This window comes from Lathamus discolor, chromosome 4 (genome assembly GCF_037157495.1).
Source record: "Lathamus discolor isolate bLatDis1 chromosome 4, bLatDis1.hap1, whole genome shotgun sequence".
Classification (NCBI taxonomy): Eukaryota; Metazoa; Chordata; class Aves; order Psittaciformes; family Psittacidae; genus Lathamus; species Lathamus discolor.
Genome location: NC_088887.1, coordinates 33,919,546 through 33,938,427, shown reverse-complemented (window position 1 = coordinate 33,938,427; position 18,882 = coordinate 33,919,546). Strand labels below are relative to the sequence as shown.

The following is an 18,882-nucleotide window of genomic DNA, read 5'->3' as shown; positions in this document are numbered from 1 at the left end:
CATGCCAGCTTCTGTCTGCAACTTTTTACTTTCAGCTCATTACGAGGAAGTAATTTCATTGTCACATTTGGCTGGCAGCTGGAATTCTCCAAACGAGGTAAGCTGGGCTGAGATGCATGCTCTCATCCGTCAGCAAAAACCTTGTAACATACGGTGTTGCTTATGTCTCCAAGCTTTACGTGAAGAGGAAAACAGGCATCTGGGCTGGGCTCATTTGTAACGCTGTGGTTGTGGGATTAATACGAATAGACAGATGGAGGCAGACACTTTCATTACTTCACCCTAACTTTTTATTACAACATCAAGTAAAGTGGTGAGTTACAGAGGATAATGGGCGTGAAACATCTGGGATGAAGTCACACACAAGTTTACGGTTTGTTATCTGCCAATGGGGGTTTAAATATTGATAATTTCTGTACATGCATCTTTGTGTTATTTCTGATTTTCTTGATAAATCATTTCAGATTACTTTGTTTTAAGCTGTGAGGTAGCTACTAAGACTGGGACCCCGCTTTTTTCTTCTGGAACTTTCTGAACTGGGACTGTATCGCCACAGCCGCCCGCTCTGTCTCTGGCGCGTCCATGTCTATGTCAAATTCCTCTTGAACCTTCTTCTGCCCATCTGCTCAAAGAAAACAAAAGGAAACATCAACAGTTTTTTCAAACAGTGATTATCACTCGCTAGCACAAGTGAAAAACCCTGCCCCTCTCTCCTTCACTGACACAGCCATGATGATGTGGAACATATGCACCACCCTGATGTCCAAGCAAATCCTCTCGTGCCCAGGGAGCAAACAGAGTAACCCTCCTGTGGTGGAAGCTATTCATATTTTTCTATTTACTCCAAAAGGCACCTTAAAATTTTTTAAAATAGGGATTAAGACCCTGTTCCTATCAATCCTCCTGCATTAGAGGAAGAGATAATACTTGCGAAGGCAAATATCCATCCTTGCACTTATTTCCTGCCTCATTCCTTTCAACACATACCACTTCCTCTTTGAATCATTTACGTCCAATCTCTCCATCGCTGTGCTGCTTCTCTCACATCTCTCCAGGTTCTGTTGTAGCCCTTCATCCTCAATCCTTGGCTTTTTGCCCTCCTTTAGTAGAAGTCCTCATCTTTTCATTCAACTGCATTCAGTCTCCACACTGACAACCCAGCTGACTTTGCTGAATTTACTTCACCCACTTTTGTGTTAAAAGTGCAGGCCTGGGAAAACTCCTGCCTCATTGCAAAGATAACCTTAATCTACCTGGACTAATGAAGTCAGAACACATATTTACTCCACTGACCTCGTCATACCGCTGAGTTTCTGTCCTCTAGAATCTTGTTTGTTAAAGTCACTTACATAATTCTTGTCATTAACATCATGCCAGGAGTGTGCAGACAGCTCTGCTTAAAACAGCTGAGGGCATTCACCCATTTTGAACCACTTTGCTTTTTTTTCTTGAGATTACTACCTCTGGGATGCTCCTCCCCAAGTACTGTTAATGTAAATCAAGGGAAATGCTTTCAATGTATTTTAAAGTGCAAATAAACTTTGTCCCCAGTCACCCTTTCCTTTCCACTAGAAAGCACAGACACCATTACATGAGCTTATTATGAATCTTGCAATATTTCTTGCCTTTACTTGTTCTTGTTAGAATCATAGAATAGTTAGGGTTGGAAAGGACCTCAAGATCATCTAGTTCCAACCCCCCTGCCATGGGCAGGGACACCTCACAATAAACCATCTCACCCAAGGCTTCGTCCAACCTGGCCTTGAACACAGCCACGGATGGAGCATTCACAACCTCCCTGGGCAACCCATTCCAGTCCCTCACCACCCTGACAGGAAAGAATTTCCTCCTTATATCCAGTCTAAACTTTGCCTGTTTAAGTTTTAACCCAGAATTTATTCAGAACTTGATTTTTGTGTCCATTTTGCATGACCAGAATCCATTTTAAACTAGGCAAATACTTAAAGGGAAGGTTTTGGCATATTTTATACTGATTTTATTTTAAATACAATAACGAAATAGATGCAGCTATGTTAACATAAATTAAAAGCTCACTGAATATTTTACTTAGAAGAACACTTAAGAAGAAAGATGAAAATGTAAGAAGAAAGAGACAGTCTGGAGGTAAAGAACAGCTTGCAAGCTTACCAGAACTTTGACTATGCAGTGTAAAGAAAAGGTAGGTTATCAAAGCAAAGATTTTATGGAAGAAAATGAATTGTACCAACATTACATCCACTTCCACAGCCATTAAATCCTAGAATCTGCGCAGCTTGTGTTAACTATTCAAGCAACAACAACCACCTTAATTACAGTAATAAAATTACTGCTTTAATTTTTATGGGGAAAGGGAGGTGAAGGTTGAAAATTACTTCCTTATACTACAAGTTGTTGACACAGACAAGCAGAAAACTGAATTTCTGAGTTTCAGAAAATCTCCCACTAAAGCCTTTGTTATCTACTGAAACTTTGAGTGACTTGTTAAAGAAACAGAAATTTCTGTACCAGCTCCTAAATAATAGCTATAACACAAGGCTTTATGAAAATTTTCCTAAGGCCAGATACCACCTTCTCCACATTGCTGCGCACACAGCAAAGAAACAGATTATTTTCTTAATCAAATTTCAAAAAGAATTATAATTTTCAAAATCACTTAGTACCATTTGGTTGGTACTTTGTGGGGCTGATTTTGATTTGGTATTTATGGGTTAAAGGGAACAAATCGTTCTGCAAAAAAAAAGATAAAATTTTTCAGTCAGAAAATTCTATGTAAATATAGACTTTTGATTTGAAATATCTGAGTGAAAAAAAAAAAAATCAACAGCTTGATCAGCCAGCTCTAATAGCAACCACTTTGTGGTATCAGTAATAAGAAAATACAACCTGTTTCCCTTGTCCATATGTCAGGATCTCTCCTCTATTAATAGGGTCCTATTCATTTATTCTAAAGAGAAGAGCATCACTTATGGAGAAACACCATTATTTCTTATGGAGAAATATTTCATTCAAATGTCTATATTAATAATAAGCATTTAATCAGCTTTGAAATTGATGAGGCAAATGTCTTCTCATTGTTTGATGATTTTCATTTTTGTTGTAACATTCTGAGTTTTAGGTTCCTCCCTAGCCACTCACTAGACACAGCTGTCAGTCTTAACAGTAGAAAACAACATCCATACTAGCTTTTCAGTATATAAGTCACTGTCCCTTGGAAATGCCAATAAGGAAAAACTGATGAATGAATGAGTGGACACAATTCGTTTCATACCTCCTGAAATCTGGCTTGTGCAACTCATTTCCTATTACAGCCAGGTATTAGCAGTGTGTTAACTTGCAGTAGTGACTCAGCAATCTTACATTAAGATTTTAGAGACTTAAGAAAACCCAGTATTTAGTATAATTTTTCTCCAAAATTTCCAGGCCAATTAATCTTTGGTTGATTTGAATCATCATCACTGCCTTAAAATCAATTCTACTACAATAATTTACAGTATCTTAAGATCTGACTTCCTTTTATTTTCAATGCATTTTTGTAGAAACCAAAACTAAAATTCCTTATGAGCTCTTTCTGTATCTCTCTTTTTCCCATCACTAAGGAGAAATGGTAGGATGAGAAGTTTTCAGCCATGATTCAGACTTGTAGATTAAGAAATCAGAAGTGCTCAGATAGGCCGTAACATTTACATGGGCAATAAAGGAATTCATTATTAGCTTATAGTTGGTATAGAAATATATATATAATTACACATATATGCATAATGTGCATTATAAAACAATATGTATATCATGTATATATATGACATACCTGTGTTTTCTTTCTCTTGATATATATGTACAGAATATCCAAATTGGAATATATAGAGAGAATATTTATAAATACATATATAGAAATACACAGACATATTTGCTTAAAGACTTTAAGTAAGTCCTGTATTTAACTGAAAAGAGTTGGATAGGGTATTTCCTAAATTTTGGGAGTGGATTTTCTCAGAGTTCTCCCCAAAACATTTTCTGTTGATGTCACAACTGTCATAACACACATACTTTAAAAGATGGATTGTCAGTCTGGAGAGAGAATTAAGTAGTGTGCCTTCTTTGGCTTTGTCTATGCAAAGGGAGAAAGATTTCAGCTTTTACCTTGAGTTGCTTTACTAAAAATAGCCTAATGATTTAAAATAGATTACACCCTGTTGACTACACTGTTTTGTTTTACTGGTTAGTTAGAATGAAGAGCACGAGTTCCTATCCCCCATGGCAGGGGTGTTGGAACTAAGTGATCTTTAATGTCCCTTTCAAACTAAACCATTCTATGATACTATAATTCTGTGAATTAAGATTTGACCCAGTTAATTACAGTGAAAACCCAGTCAGTGTTCAGGACCAGCACAGACTAGATATGCCCTCACTACACCAACATTGAAAGTCTTTTGCACCCTTCCTACTTTATATGCACCTACGCCATGCAAGCTTTTACCTGTCAGTAGTCATTTGTATATTTCAAATATGCAAGCTTTAAGTTTGAATGCTCAAATAATGAAAGTTACACAGAGAACTGAAAGCAAGTCTATAGAAATGTCCCTCTTTCATTCACTGTCTCTCACTTCCAGCTCTCTTTTCACAAGGGATCGCTAGCTTGGAAGCAATCTGAAAATCCAGGAAATTTTCACTCTCAGCAGGCCAGAGCATAGACAAACACTCACACAGGCCTTACTCTTGGACTTGCTTTTTTCATTCCTACTGGTGGAGGCCAACCATTATGTCTGATAATAAGCTACCTTCTTCTAAACTACCTTTATATAGCAATAAAAGTAGATCTGGATTCTTTCCCCATCCTCAGTCACACACACACGCTTTTGTTGGTATCTGTGCTTTCTAATGTGCAGACTTCTTCCATATGTGTATCTCAGGATTCCTTGAGTACCACAGACCTGCATGAGGAAACGAGTAGGAAGAAGAATGTTGGCAGCAAACTTCAATTCATAAGCTACTTGTGATATTGAGGGATTCAGAAATCAAAAAGGGTTGATAAGCACTGGCCTGCACTCTCCACTTTCTGTGAGGATTTTGTTTCATTAGCACCATAAAAAATAAACCCCCTAATCTTTTTCACTACGCTTAGCTGTTTCAAGGCTTTCCCTGAAAGACTCCTTCATACTTAGTCCAAATTCCCTCTCCTAGAAAGTGACTCCCACTCTTCCAAACATGCCATGACAAGCCAAGGGAGTCAATACCTGTCCCTGCTGGGTTCTGATCACGACTAGCAGAAGAGGTAACTAGAACAATTCAACACCAACAGTCACGGGCTGGCCACAAGAAGTTTAGGATCTGATGAGTTTACAGGCTGACCAGGAGGGTGGTGGAGTCTCCCTTTCTGGAGACAATCAGAACCCTTGTGCACACATTCCTGTGTAACCTGCTCTGGGTGGCCCTTCCTTGGCAGAGGGGTTGGACCAGATGATCCCCAGAGGTCTCTTACAACCCTGTAACAATTCTGCCGTTCTGTGAGTTTTTCAAAATCACATGTTTAATGTGGATTGACTCTGGTCGTGTGCCAATTCAAGCAATTCTGAGTTGTGGTGGATCAAACTCCTTGGACCACAACAGCAACTGCTTGATGAGTCCCACCATCATAAGGAGCACCCATGACCCAGCATCGGTCTTGATGCTACAGACTACTTTGCAGGACTAAAGACTGAGACAACTTGCAGGTTGCAGATTTTACTTCAGTATATGCAATAGCCTTCCTAGCAGGAGAGCCTGAAACAGCATCTAATTATCTGCTTTGCACATCTAATATCCTGAAAGCACATTTCACATCCTTGAAATTGAAAAAGATCTATTTATTCCATTTCCAGAAGAAACATTAGAATGCTGTCTCCATAACCTGCTACAGTGCCTCATAATCCATTGCAAACACTGGATGGATAACTAAGCTGCTTGTTACAAAGAAAACAATCAAATCTTACACACCAATCTACCCAGCAAACTCTCAAGAAATGTGGTGCAAATGTAATTATCCACAAATATGCCTTCAGCTATTTCTTTCATTTACTTTTCAACTATAAAGTAAAATGAACTGTGACAACACTGAAAAAAAGAAAGCACTGCTTATTCCAATGGGCCAAAAGCCTAAGGCTTTTTTTGTGACCTTCAAACACAGGCTAAACAGACTAGTCTTTCCTAAAAGTGTCCTAGGAAGGGCAAAAGCTGGTGGGATGGACATGGGGGAAAAGAGGACTCATGCTTTATTCTCAGAATGTCTCCATCCTCTAGATGATACAGAGACTGCTTGTCACCTTCTGGAAAAACATTCAGCATGAATGGAGCCTCTAACTGGCATTTCTTGTCTTAAGTGCTATCTTCCACCCCTGCTGACTTGGCCCACATCCAACAGGAATTACAGGACTGTACTGGAGAAGGAATATACTCGTGAAAATACTGCAGTTTTCAGGGGCTAAACTGCAGCATTTGGAAAATGACTAAAGTAAGTTTGGGACAGAATCACAGTGCCCCATAACGTGCCAGAAGCAGTATTTTGCCTCAGGCAGGATCATTACCTCCCACTGTTCAAATGATTATTCAAGCTGTGACAATCTTCATGCTACTCTGATCCTAAGCTATTACACCAGTCTGTCCAATGAGGCAGAACGGTCCCTAATTAAAGAGGACCAAAATGGGCAGGAATTTCATGGATGTTGACATTCATGTGGAGCATTATCTTAATCTTTATCTGACAGGAAGAGTCATTTAGTCTGACTAGACTCCACAAAGCAGCCAGCCATCTAGACAAAACATATGGGTGCTTAGATGTATGGAGGCCAGATTTAACTCCTTACAAGTAAGTACCAATTTTGAAAGCCGAGACCTGAAGTGGTCGTTCTTCCCCCCTCTGTATTTAAGTGAGGGCTGAGCAAGTAAAAGACAGGGTCTCATCTTCCTCTAGGGAAGTCAATTCAGACTTCTGCTGTGCAAGGTGAGAGAAAATAACACCATGACTGACCTTATGGCTGAAGAAAGGAGGCAGTCTACTTCTCAATAAAAACTCTTCAGTCACTGCCAAGGCCATATTAGTCAGCAGGGTGGCTCTGAGCCTTTCTTTTAGTCACTCTGCCACTCCCCAGCAGATTCTCACTTCACAAGGCAGCTTAAAAGATGGCAATATTGGGGGAGCGGGCATTGCCTAAACCCAGGAGAAGAAAGGAAGGTAGTATTGGCATGCAGAAGATAGCCTTAACCTGACCTTGCCTCCTTTTATTTGTTTCATAGACTTTTTTTCTGCTGAATAAAATGTCGAGTAGAGGCTTCTCTGAGATCACCAGTTCAGCACCCACAGTTTATTGCTTTCTGTGGTATCAGGACCAAGCACCACGAGAGCCCTGAGCATTGCCCTGGTTTTGCAACCTTACTATCTTAGTATACACCAGTTTGCAGCTGTGGTCTGGGGAGACAGGCTGCTCTGAGGACTTTGCCTCGGCACCCTTCCAGGGATGGAATGATCCAAGAGAATCAGTTGTTTGAGGAGCCTGTTATAGCACAGTGGACTGACGAAAACTTCTTGGTACCTATCCATGTTGAGGGACAGACCTGTGTGATACTGCTGGTGTGATGCAATATTCCCATTCGCTAGAATGACTTTACTGTATCAAGATATTATTGGCCTTTCTGTTAGTTCTGTCTGTTTCCTGAGTTAGTGTCTAGGCACAAATGTCCTGGGCATTGCTTTTCTCATATGCATGTTTCTGATGTCACAACACAAAACTCCATGAAATTTTGGTCTAACCTTCCAAGATTAGTAAGAGTAATTTAAAACCACTAGTTCTTGTGCTATTACTGGCTAATCTCAGTTTGATGGCCATCTGCAAAAGACCTGAATTCTTGAGAGTCTTGTAATTACTTGGTTTACCAACATGCTAGCATAATGCTAATGCAGTACCGGGCCTTTCTGGAATTACCTCAATGTGACAGTCTTGTGACTGCATCATCTCCTCAAACACAAGAGGCACAATCCCTTCAGTCTTCTTAGCAGTAACCAAGGGACTGTGCAAGACAGAAATACTGTCTTTTAGTCTTTCCTATCCATACCTGCACAATGGGGTATCACTATCTGACTGTTTTATCCAACTGAAATGTTTAGCTACTTTAAGGACAGAATTTTTCTCTAATTAGTTTATGAACAACAAAATAGTTTCTCATTAAAAATGCTGCAGGGTGAGATGATACTTATTTTGTAACAAGGACTACATCAGTACATTTGTTCTTGCTTCTTTACTCCATAATGAACTCAGACATTAAAGGGCCACCTTCCAAAGTCAAAGGCTGACTGTTGTGTTTGAGTGTTAGTAGGCAGGCATCCAGTACTGTGGGAGGTTATGGGTTTATACAAGGGTGCTCATTTGCCATGGTCAGTTATTTGAAGGTGGTAGGCACTGAAGAAGTTCTAAAGTCCACACAGCAACCATCTCTGAAGCTGAAGAGCAAACCCTGGAGCTCAGCAGTCTCCTGTAACTTCAAAAGCACAGCGTGAAGGGAAATAAAGGTTATCATTAGTGATCAGATTAAATGTAACAGCTGTTTTCATCTGAACTGCACCAACTGGCCCCTTAATATCACTCAAAGCAAGCCAGAAAAGAATTAGCATCTTTCAATCCAACTGTAAATTGCAATTTGGTATAAAGAAGAAGACTTCATTAGGCAACAAGAATCCTTTCTTCTTCAAATTGACCTTTACCTTTGCAATGCAGTGGGCTTATCTCGAATTTAAAACATTAGTTTTGCTGTAGAAAATAGTGGTTGTTTTGTATGATTTTAAAAATGTTATTGCAGCATGAGGCATTTGAAGTGACAGATTAATCATTTTTTTCCCGGTTGTAATAATGCTGGAGAACAGCAATACTATTTCTAATACTAGACAAATAAAGTAGCACAAAATCATGTGTGGGGTAACAATGAAACTGGAAGGAACAGTAAAAAAATTCGCTTTGCAAAAATTGTATTTTCAAATAATTTGTATCTAACTACAAACGGATTGATTTTGTTCAACAATTAATACAAATACTGCTTTTCCTTAAAATGCTAATATTATTTAAGCAACCATTCCCCATCTTCAAAATTATTAATATAACACAGACTTCTAAATGGTTCACAAATGCATAACTGATGCATAGATAGGTACCTAATTGCTTATTAGGATCTATGAGGTGTTCTGGGCATGAAACTAGAGGCTTCTTGTGATAATTCACATCCCCAGGTGGAGATCAAACTTTGCGGAAGTTTAACTGGGAACACAAGAAATTAAAATGACCATCTTAGCTTTACCATCTCATCTCATAATAGCTAAAAAGCTGCATCTGAAGAGTGATAGGCTGACTGGCAAATGCAATGGAAGCTTCTGGGAGCTAAAAGAAAATGGTGTTTGGGATCAAGTGCTGGCACATCATGTCCCTCAGTTACTGTAGAATGATACCACACCAGCAGGGCTAACACACAGCATTAAGTCCTCTGCTCCGAGACAGAGTGCCATGATCCTCACAAATTCATTCCAAAGTTATGGGAGTCTTTCTGCAGCTGCAAGCCTACGAACCCCAATGTCCCAGCCAAGTTTTAAATGAGAATTGTTACGATGTGTTTTTAATTTCCTGTACAATTTCCAGTTCTCACTTCCTCGGTAAATACTGTGCCTTTAAACAGCTTTGCTGTTCTACTGTGGAAAGAACTGCATTTCAACAGTGCACGAAGCAAGCCGCCCTCTTGACTTGCTAGTCAACTGCTTGATTAATATATGATCAGTTGCTTTCCTATTATGGTAGCATTCAGGCGCTCCAAGTCATAGCTGGGAACCCTAATGCGGTTACAAATGCAGAACAATAAATTCTCCCCCTCCACTGCCCCTCAGTACTATGACCCTTGCAAAAGTGACTTCAGCAATACAGTTTAAAATAACTACAGAACTTCCTCAAGGCTACCTCCTGGGCTGCGGCTACACCAGCACACTACCCAAGGCCACCGTATACCTCAGGCACCATCCACAGCTTCTCTGGAGCATGTAATAGTCAGCACAGATGCTGTCATGGCTGGGACTGCTCTGGCTAGCCCTCTGCCAGGTACTGCCTCGCTGTTGTGGTTGCATAGCCTGGCCAGGACCTACCTTGCAGGCAGAGTGGATGAGAAAACCCTAGGTTTTTGCATGAAAGAGCTTTTAGACTAATTGATTCAAGCCATTTCTAATAGAGATGTAGCCTCTAGCACTTCAAAACTCTTCATAGCCCTAGACTGCTAGGAAACTGACTGAAAATGAGTTGGCATTTGCTCTAATTGTGTGACAACCAACAGTACCTGAGAGCCCCTGTAAGGAAAACACAAAAAAGAGGTGCTCATCTTCCATTGTGGTATTGCCTCCCTTTTGTGCTGCATAACGGGCCTCGCTTTCCAAGAATGCTCCCCCCCACCCCCACCCCACCCTTTGCAATTTATAAGAGTAGCTAGGGAATAAGCCCAGATAAATGGCAGTGATCACAATATGCCACACAGAAGAAGCAGAAAAGTGGGCTCAAATCCACGCACTGCTAAAGTGAGATGAGCTGGAGAAGGTGGCATAGGTTACAGAGGAAAACCTGTCAATCAAAAAAAGGAGAGAAGTCAATCAAAAGAATTGTGGTATGGAGTCAGAAGGTGTTTCTCTTCACACACAAAATGAAGAAAATGAAGAGTGAGATACTGCCTTGCTCATCTTCAAAGTGGAAAATAAGTGCAGTTTCTAGACGTCATTGTATACCAGCAGAGGTCTGTTAGCAACTAATGAGAACGCTATTTTAAGTTTTCACAGTAACTTTAATAAAAACTGCTATATGAGAGCTTGGAAAGCTTCACAGTGAGGAGAGAGTCTCCTCTTGCAAAATCCACCACCAGGTTCTAATTGCAAAGTATTTAACCACACTCATGGCAGCGGACAGTATAAGGTACATGCACTGACCTTTGCCATTCAACATTACACTCTGAAGCAAAGCGCTTGTATTTTCAGCATCTTCTATGCCTTATCCCATGGCATCCAAGAAAGTTCTCTGTAAGAAGCATTTACTTTACAGCATAAATGCAAGAAACAAACAACTTCTTATATTCAAACACTGCAACCTTTATTTGCATGAAAATAGTCACTGTTCTGTGCTGGTAATAGGTTAATTACTTTGGCACAATACCTCCATGAAAAAAGCAGTGCTTTAATACAGATATATATCATGTTTTTTTAATATCTTGCAATACATGCCAATTTGGGTGTGCTTGTGGAGACGATTCTCAAAGCCTTACAGACAGAATTGGAGTTTGTAAGGTTAAAAATGCTCAAGGAAGCATCTGGAGTCCTTTGGAGACATAATAAAATTGCCACAGGATACCTGATCCAGCCCACAGGCTGACATGAACAATTGTGTTCTAAGAAATTCTTCTGGAAGTGTATTTGGCAAAAGGAAGTTTGCCGCCCCTCCACAAAACCAAACAAATCCCATCAGCTGAGCCCCAGAGATGTGATGGATATAAAACCTAGGCTTCTAGAGCAGCTCCAAGGTAGTTCAGTCACAGTCTGAGCAGAGACCAGCATAATCTGATGGACATCACATACTGAGACTTAGCCCCCCAGAAGATCTTACGTGCTCCTGCATCAATTTGCTTTATAACTTGTGCATCAGCATCCACAAATGCAACCAGACGCAGTGCTGGATTGATGCAGTCTGGCCAGTAGTCTTACTGTATGCTCTTTATAGAGAAATTTTCTCACAAAAGGTACAAAATTTTCATGTCTCTGACTCCTAAAAGCAGATGGAGATTTCCCTCATAAAGCAAAGAAATTCTATTGCAGGAGGGTTCTAGGAAATTTCCTCTGTTTTCCTTTGTTTGGGCTGTTATTCAAACATGCTTGGGCAGTTATCCGAACAGAATCATTAATTTGAGTTTACCATGCCTCCATTGAACACAAAAAGCCACATGATACATTTATTTCCCCTGCAGGCTGGTTTGCCTGACTTTATTAGGAAGAGAGGAGCACCTCAGGAGAATGCATGCTAGCACTGAAATAGCAGTAAGGAGGGAGACAAATGAAGATCCTGTGGCAATATGGCTCTGAAAGAGGATGAGAAGGAATAATGTGCTTGAGGGTGTTAGTGTATTCCAGGCTGTCTTGCCCAACAGCCATTTGGAAAGCCATGTTACATGTTGTGCAGATGCTCATTAGGCTGAACATTTAAAAACTGGACTCTAGGAAAAAAAAAATTCCTGAGACAAATTCATTTAACCTGAGAATCACAGAATCATAGAATCACTTAGGTTGACAACGATCTTTAAGATCATCAAGTCCAACAGCAAAAAGAAAATTACCAGCATGTGTTTGCATCAGAGCTCATCAGCAGCTCTCTTTAGAAAGAAATCAATGGAGAAAAATAGACACTCTGAGGAGATGCAATTCATCTGACCTACTTTAGGCAGACATTTTAGGATAACATGAATCTCACCCTAGAATCCCTTTCCTATACAAGCTAGCTCTCTATTAGCTATAAAGGGAGGTCAGGGTGACTACTTCAGATGTAGATCACAGAATCATAGAATGGTTTGTGTTGGAAGAGACCTTAAAGCTCATCTAGTTCCAACCCCTCTGCCATGGGCAGGGACACCTTCCACTCCCATCCAACCTGGCCTTGGAAACTTCCAGGGATGGGGCGTTCACCCTCTATCTGTGCTTGGGATTGCCCTGACCCATGTGCAGGACCTTGCACTTGGCCTTGTTGAACTTCATGAGGTTTGCACTGGCCTATCTCTCAAGGCATCTGTCAATGTCTGGATGGTATCTATTCCTTCCAGCATGTCAACCACACCACAAAGCTTGGTGTCTCCAAACTTGCTGAGGGTGCATTCTATCCCACTGTCAATGATATTGATACATATCCAAATGAATAACGTCCCCTGAGCCTGAGTGATGCCTAAAGTACACATTGTAGAATTTCATATGAACACACCTGCTATTTCATGTTAAATTCTTTTTCATCAAATCAGTTATTTAGCCCTTATGAAAGGTACTATATTGACATGGTAGCAGCTAGAATATCTTATTTGCTTCAGGAAGGAAGAAAATAAAATAGAGACATACCTTCTTACACTATTCCATTTGTGTGCTTCCATCCCATTGCTAGCAAGGAGAGAACACCTCCAACAGAGGATCAAAACTAACATTCGCTCCCTCTGCTGAGGTTGCCAGTGAAGCTGCCAGTTGTGCAGCTGATCTGGATCCTCTCATGCTCCCTCAGGAGCTGACTGAACAGTCTGCATACATTTTTCTTTTTATAGATATATGGCTGAACAGACAAAAAATCTGTATCAGCACCTCTTAGCATCCTTTCAATTTATTTCAAGGATAGTGAATTTTTGTGCATGTATGTGTGTCTGCATGCTATGGCGAGATGATTTCATGCTCAGAAGCCTATTTTTTTTTTTTTTTTAAGTGTACATCAGTAATATTTCTTATATTTCCCTAATAAGAAATTACAGTTAACACCACAGAAACCATTATCAATATATGAACCAGCAGACAAATGACAGCTGCTGAGAAAACTATAACTAAATTTGTAAACTACTGGAAACACCAAGTCTCTGCTCTGCTATTTAGCAGTAAGGAGCCAGGTGATGGCTGCTACCATTCTGCTGAAGAGTGGAGATGTTCAAAAGAACCTTGCTGTACCTAGCATGTGTCAAAGGCACCCATTACTTGATGGTAGGACTGAGACTTCATGAAGGAGAAAAAATAAAATGGGTGAGTCAGATGTACTGCCCGTGCTGGACAAGGCAAGTACGTTTTAAAAGGTATTGTTAACCGTGCTTCTCACTGCTGATCCAAAGCAAGAATCATTGACATGAGATTACAATCTGCATGAACTGCACAGAAAAACATCATTTTTTTCTCCTAGTACAGCTCCCAACATGAGTCCCCTCTTCTTCCTTCCTGAGTCCTGTGCAGCACCTGTGGTTAAGGAGAAGACATGGCTTCTACACTGAAATCTTAGTTGATGCGCACTCAATAGAAAATTCTGATTTTGCAGGACAAGTGTACACACGTGTTCTTTAAATGCCAAAGCACACAAGTTACTGCTTCAGCATTCGTTACTGGAAGAAATACAACACCCTTCCCCATCCATCCCTGACTTCTTTTTCTTCCTTTCCCCTCTCCTACTGTAGAAACTGAAGCTAAGATTAATACAAGTATTGGCTCTGAGACAGCATGTGAATATAGCTTTGCTCTTCCACAAATTTCCTCTCATGGAGTAATAGGAAGGAGCTTATTGGCACATAGGACAATTTACTGTTTAGCATAAGAGAGTAAAAAGTTGTAATGAATAGATTCTCTTTAAAAGAGTGGGGAATGAATCCAGAAGGGCAAAGTGTCCTTCTCAGCAGTTTGTTCATTACTTATAGACAGTTACTGTACTGTGAAGCTAAAGCCTGGAATTCTAACAAGTCAATACCAAGGCTCTGTGGGATTTCTTGTCCCTGACTTCAGTTTCTGTATTTATTGAGTGAGGACTGATGGTATAGGTTAATGTAATTTTCCAAGTCTTTTCAAAGTAGCAGAGATTAATGAGCAAGGTCAGGCACCAAAGGCACTAGACAGTACTTAAGATCCTGCTTCTACTATGTTTTTTTTTTCCTTTTCCCCATCTCATAAAAAAATAAAATTCCAAATCTTCTAGGTTCCAGGCACTGACTCAGCAACATCCTCGTTTGAACTTGATACTATTTCACATAAATGATGGAGATGCTGCTCTCCCATAAGAATGCATTTATACGTTCTGACAAGCATCTGATTAAAGTGTAGATCATTAAGGCTGGGCTGTATTTGGTTTATTCTCAAGTGTGCAGCAAGGAGAAGGAGCATCCACCTTTTTATATGTATTGATTAATCCCACCTACACATCTTTTATTTTTTTTTTTTTTTTTTTTCTTGGATGTTGACAAAAAACAAGCATAGTTTTCAAAAAAAGTCCTAGTGAAGGGAGGAAAAAGCAGGCCCATATTCCTAGCTTTTTATCAGGAGGTTATGGAGCAGGGAAGGGAAAATGGTCTCATTACCCTGACAGATGGTGTACTTAACAGACCCACACAGTAGTACACTGAGGACACAAAGAAAGGTTGCTCATCCTTGAAGTGTGGTGCATTTCTGAGTTGCCAATGGAAGTGGTGGCTATGAAGTATTGCACCAGCCCACCACTCAAGCTGCCTTCCAGCCCTCAGAGCTGTAACAAATTACTTTTGCCACCTGGAGCATTCCTGACCTCCTCCTTCTCTGGAAGAGACTGTCCTCTTTTTTCTCACCCTCCATCCTGGTCCAGGATCACCTCCTTGGCTTAGTAATCCCACCTAATAGCGTTCATGCATGACCACCCCATTCTTAGTGCAGCCCCGTTCACCTTTGCAATATACATGGCCTCGAGACAGAGGAATAAGAGAACAGGAAAGCAGTGGTGATCCATATACAATATGTTGTCCTGGAAGTCTGTGACTGGCTTTGTCTCTCCATAGATCTCTGCCTTGTGGTGGAAAGACTTACAGAGACAGTGAAACAGAGAAATGGCATAAAGCTGCGCAGGGATTTTGACAGGTGGTCACTACACATGTTCATTCATTTGTTCGCTAGTTTTTTGTTTGTTTGGGGTTTTTTAATTAAAAAATTAGGAGTAGGTGTTGATCCTTCATCTCAAGCACAATTACAATAAAACCACCATACAGCTTCCAGGCAATGAACCAGGAAGTGCTAGTGCAGTAAAGCTCAGCAAGATTCTAAAATAAATTCTTTGCTACAAATTGATAGTAAATGTTTTGTACCCTTGCAAATTTACAATATCTCCCTGAAACTCAAAGATGTTGTGAGTGGTTTGCTTTTAAATATGAAATAGTTTAAATGCAAAAAATGTAAAAACTCTTTAAAACAAACAAAACAACAAAAAGCTTTATTAATGTGAGGTTGTCTGGAAGAAAAGAAGGGCTCCTATTAATTCTATCTTTGTTTTCACCTCACTAAGTTTTCACCTGGTGCTTTTTAACAATAGCTATTTAAAAACAATTTTATCAGGAAGAGTGGGCATTGATTTAGCTAAGTGCTGCAATTGCAATTAGGGAGTTATTAAGCCCAGTGCCAGATAGTCTAATTGACATGAAAATCCAAGTGAGGCCAGGGAATAAAGGTTTCCCTCCCTCTTCAGTTGTATGTTTATTTCACACATAAACTATCTTAAAAAAAAAATATTAATGTTGCCAAGTCGAGCATGAATAAGTTAGCACATGAGAAACTTACAGTGATACCAACTTGCAATCAATTCAGATAATTTTGCACAGACATCTTTAATTCCAGAAACCCCTGTTTCAAATTCTTGACAGTGCAACTTTCATAGTCTTAGGAGCACACTGTGTCCTTGATTTAAAGAAAAAAATTACATTCTGCTGAAACATATGGATAACCACATGGGTCCTCAGCACGACTGCTTGGAACTGTTAGATCCACCACATAGACATCGTGTTTTAATGAAGTAACTGATAGTGATAGTAGGCTGCTGTCCTCTACTTGAATCAGCAGAAAATGGGATGAGTTGCATATTTTGTTAGTGGGTTTCATATGGCTGACAGGAAAGAAACAATGAAACAATGAAAGGTATGGACCTGCAGGCTGGGGACCTTGATTGCTCATTGATGCCTTCAGATGTGGTGGCTATTTCTGTTCCACCTCATCTGTATGAACTCTGGGCCAGCACCATCTCTTCCCCAGCCTAGATCCTCATCATGGTTCCCAGTAGACCTTAACAATTCTGTTTCCTTATTTGGCTAGTTCTAGTCCTCAAAACTGTACCAGGACATCCCCCTAGCCTCAGAATTCCACCCTAGCCCTTGACCAAACTAGCTGCCTTCTCCAATTCTCACATCCCAGTTCATACTCCCAGTCCCAGTTCCCATTCAAATTTATCAAGCCCTCCCTAATACTCTGGGCATCTAGTTTCCTGATGAGACTTACTGAACTGCTTTGTCGTTCCATCCTTCGACCTCCCTGCTCCAGTTTCTGTGACCATCTGTTTCTAAGGAAGGAGGCACATTTCCTCCTACAATTGAGATGTTCTAGGAACACAGGAAGGGCACTACCATGCGCCTAGCTTCAGTTCCCATCCAAAAGCATAGGTTACAGAAGCATGTAACAGCAATTAATGAAAACTATAATTTCCTTAAGTCTTGCAAAAACAGTGTTGGTTTAGTTGAGTGCTTACCATTTGGCTCAGTGATGTTGAGTTTTTATTAAAAAAAAATAATTAACTGCTACACTGAACACATGCAAACATAAGACTTGTCTTTCTAAACATTTATAACTTGGCCAATTTTGAAGATAGAAAAGTCAAATTCCAGATGGCAAATCTTACGTTTCTGTTGAAAATGACAAAAGCTCAAAACAGTCAAAACCAAGGCCACCAGAAATTATTTTTAATTGCTAGACATGCTAGCATTTTGTTCAAGCCTCATACTGGAATGACTTTGCTGAACCCTTCCAAAATAATTCTGCTTGAGGCAAGCAATCAACATGACAAATTTGAGCCTAAGCAATTGGATTTTGGCAAGCCTGTGTACAACCTAAAAGGGAGCTTTTCCCAGCGGAGTTCAGCAGCTCTGTTAGTTGGTCTTGCCACCAGTCCAGATAGTAATAAATAAAATAAGTTTATATAAGTAAAAGAATGTAAACTAAATGAAATAAAAGTTATGGATAGCTGAAAAATCTTTAAAAGGGGTCCAAACCAGACTGTGACTATTCCTTTGCTGTTGTTTTGAGATTTGTCAATGATTTCCTGAAGTTTAACTTCAGAAAAAAATAATAGTTGAGTCATTTATAATGATTACATGGAGGACAAAAATTAATCAAAACTCTCCCTTACACATTCTGTGTTTGAGCGTTTCTCTAGCACTTAATCCTGCTGAGCATTTAAAACTTCTCTAGGAAACATTTTCCCCTGTGTGAACTTAAGCTTTGACAGGAACTTAAGTTCTGTTTGGATTTACAGACATGTTAGATTGTCAATAAAGCTGATGAGAAACAGCATCTTAGATGACACACATGGTTGACCAACCTCAGATGATTTTTTCCAGCCCATGTTTTCTAATCGAGATAGATTAATTTTTCCTTCCCCTATTACTGAGGATTAAAAAGCCCCATGAGCTTTCAGGGTTAGCATCTTAGAAGAAGGACTAGAAATTTAATGTTTTTCCTCTGCATCAGGAAATACAAGCTGGGTTAGTGCAATGAAGGATTTAAGTTAGGATTGAAACCCCTAACTGACATCACAAGCGTTGGCATATGCAGAATGGGCAGTATACCGCACCCCTCAGCACTAGTCCCTGCTGCATTAAAATCCACCTCATTTTCTTCACTGCTCAAATTTTAGACCTGAATGTAAGCAGAACCAATTAAATATTTTTTCTTCTCTTTTACTTAGGAAATACAATATTTACTTCTTCCTTCTGTCCCAGGCTAATAAGGCAGAGGGAACAATTAAGCCTACTTGTTTCCAATCACGCTATTTTAAAGATTGTTTTGTCTCTTTCTTAGATGTGGTGCTCTCCCTCCAGATATTTATTTGCTCCCTACTCACTTGGACCTTGCTTTAATCTAGTCTGGGGAACAATAAACATTTTGTGAAACTGGAGAGAAATGAGAGACTTTAGGTGAGGGTCAACCATGACTACAGATCAGAGCATTAATCAGTAACTTTCTTTTGGTGAATGCATATTCTTTACTAAAATCCTAGACTGGAACTTTGCCTGGGAAAATAAGAGGAGACAAAATCAGGCAGTTAGAGGGAGAAGTAGCGCTTGACTTAG

General features: G+C 39.9%; 1 protein-coding gene across 2 annotated transcripts in view; it reads right to left on the bottom strand.

The window, feature by feature from the left end:
• Positions 1 to 267: 267 nt before the first annotated feature.
• PCP4 (Purkinje cell protein 4) overlaps positions 268 to 18,882 on the bottom strand; it is a 51,689-nt gene continuing 33,074 nt past the window's right edge. For both annotated transcript variants that reach the window (XM_065676985.1, XM_065676986.1), the window contains one exon: positions 268 to 622. In XM_065676985.1, the coding sequence (XP_065533057.1) occupies positions 495 to 622 (128 nt within the window). In that variant the 3' untranslated portion in view covers positions 268 to 494. The remainder of the gene's footprint in view (positions 623 to 18,882) is intronic.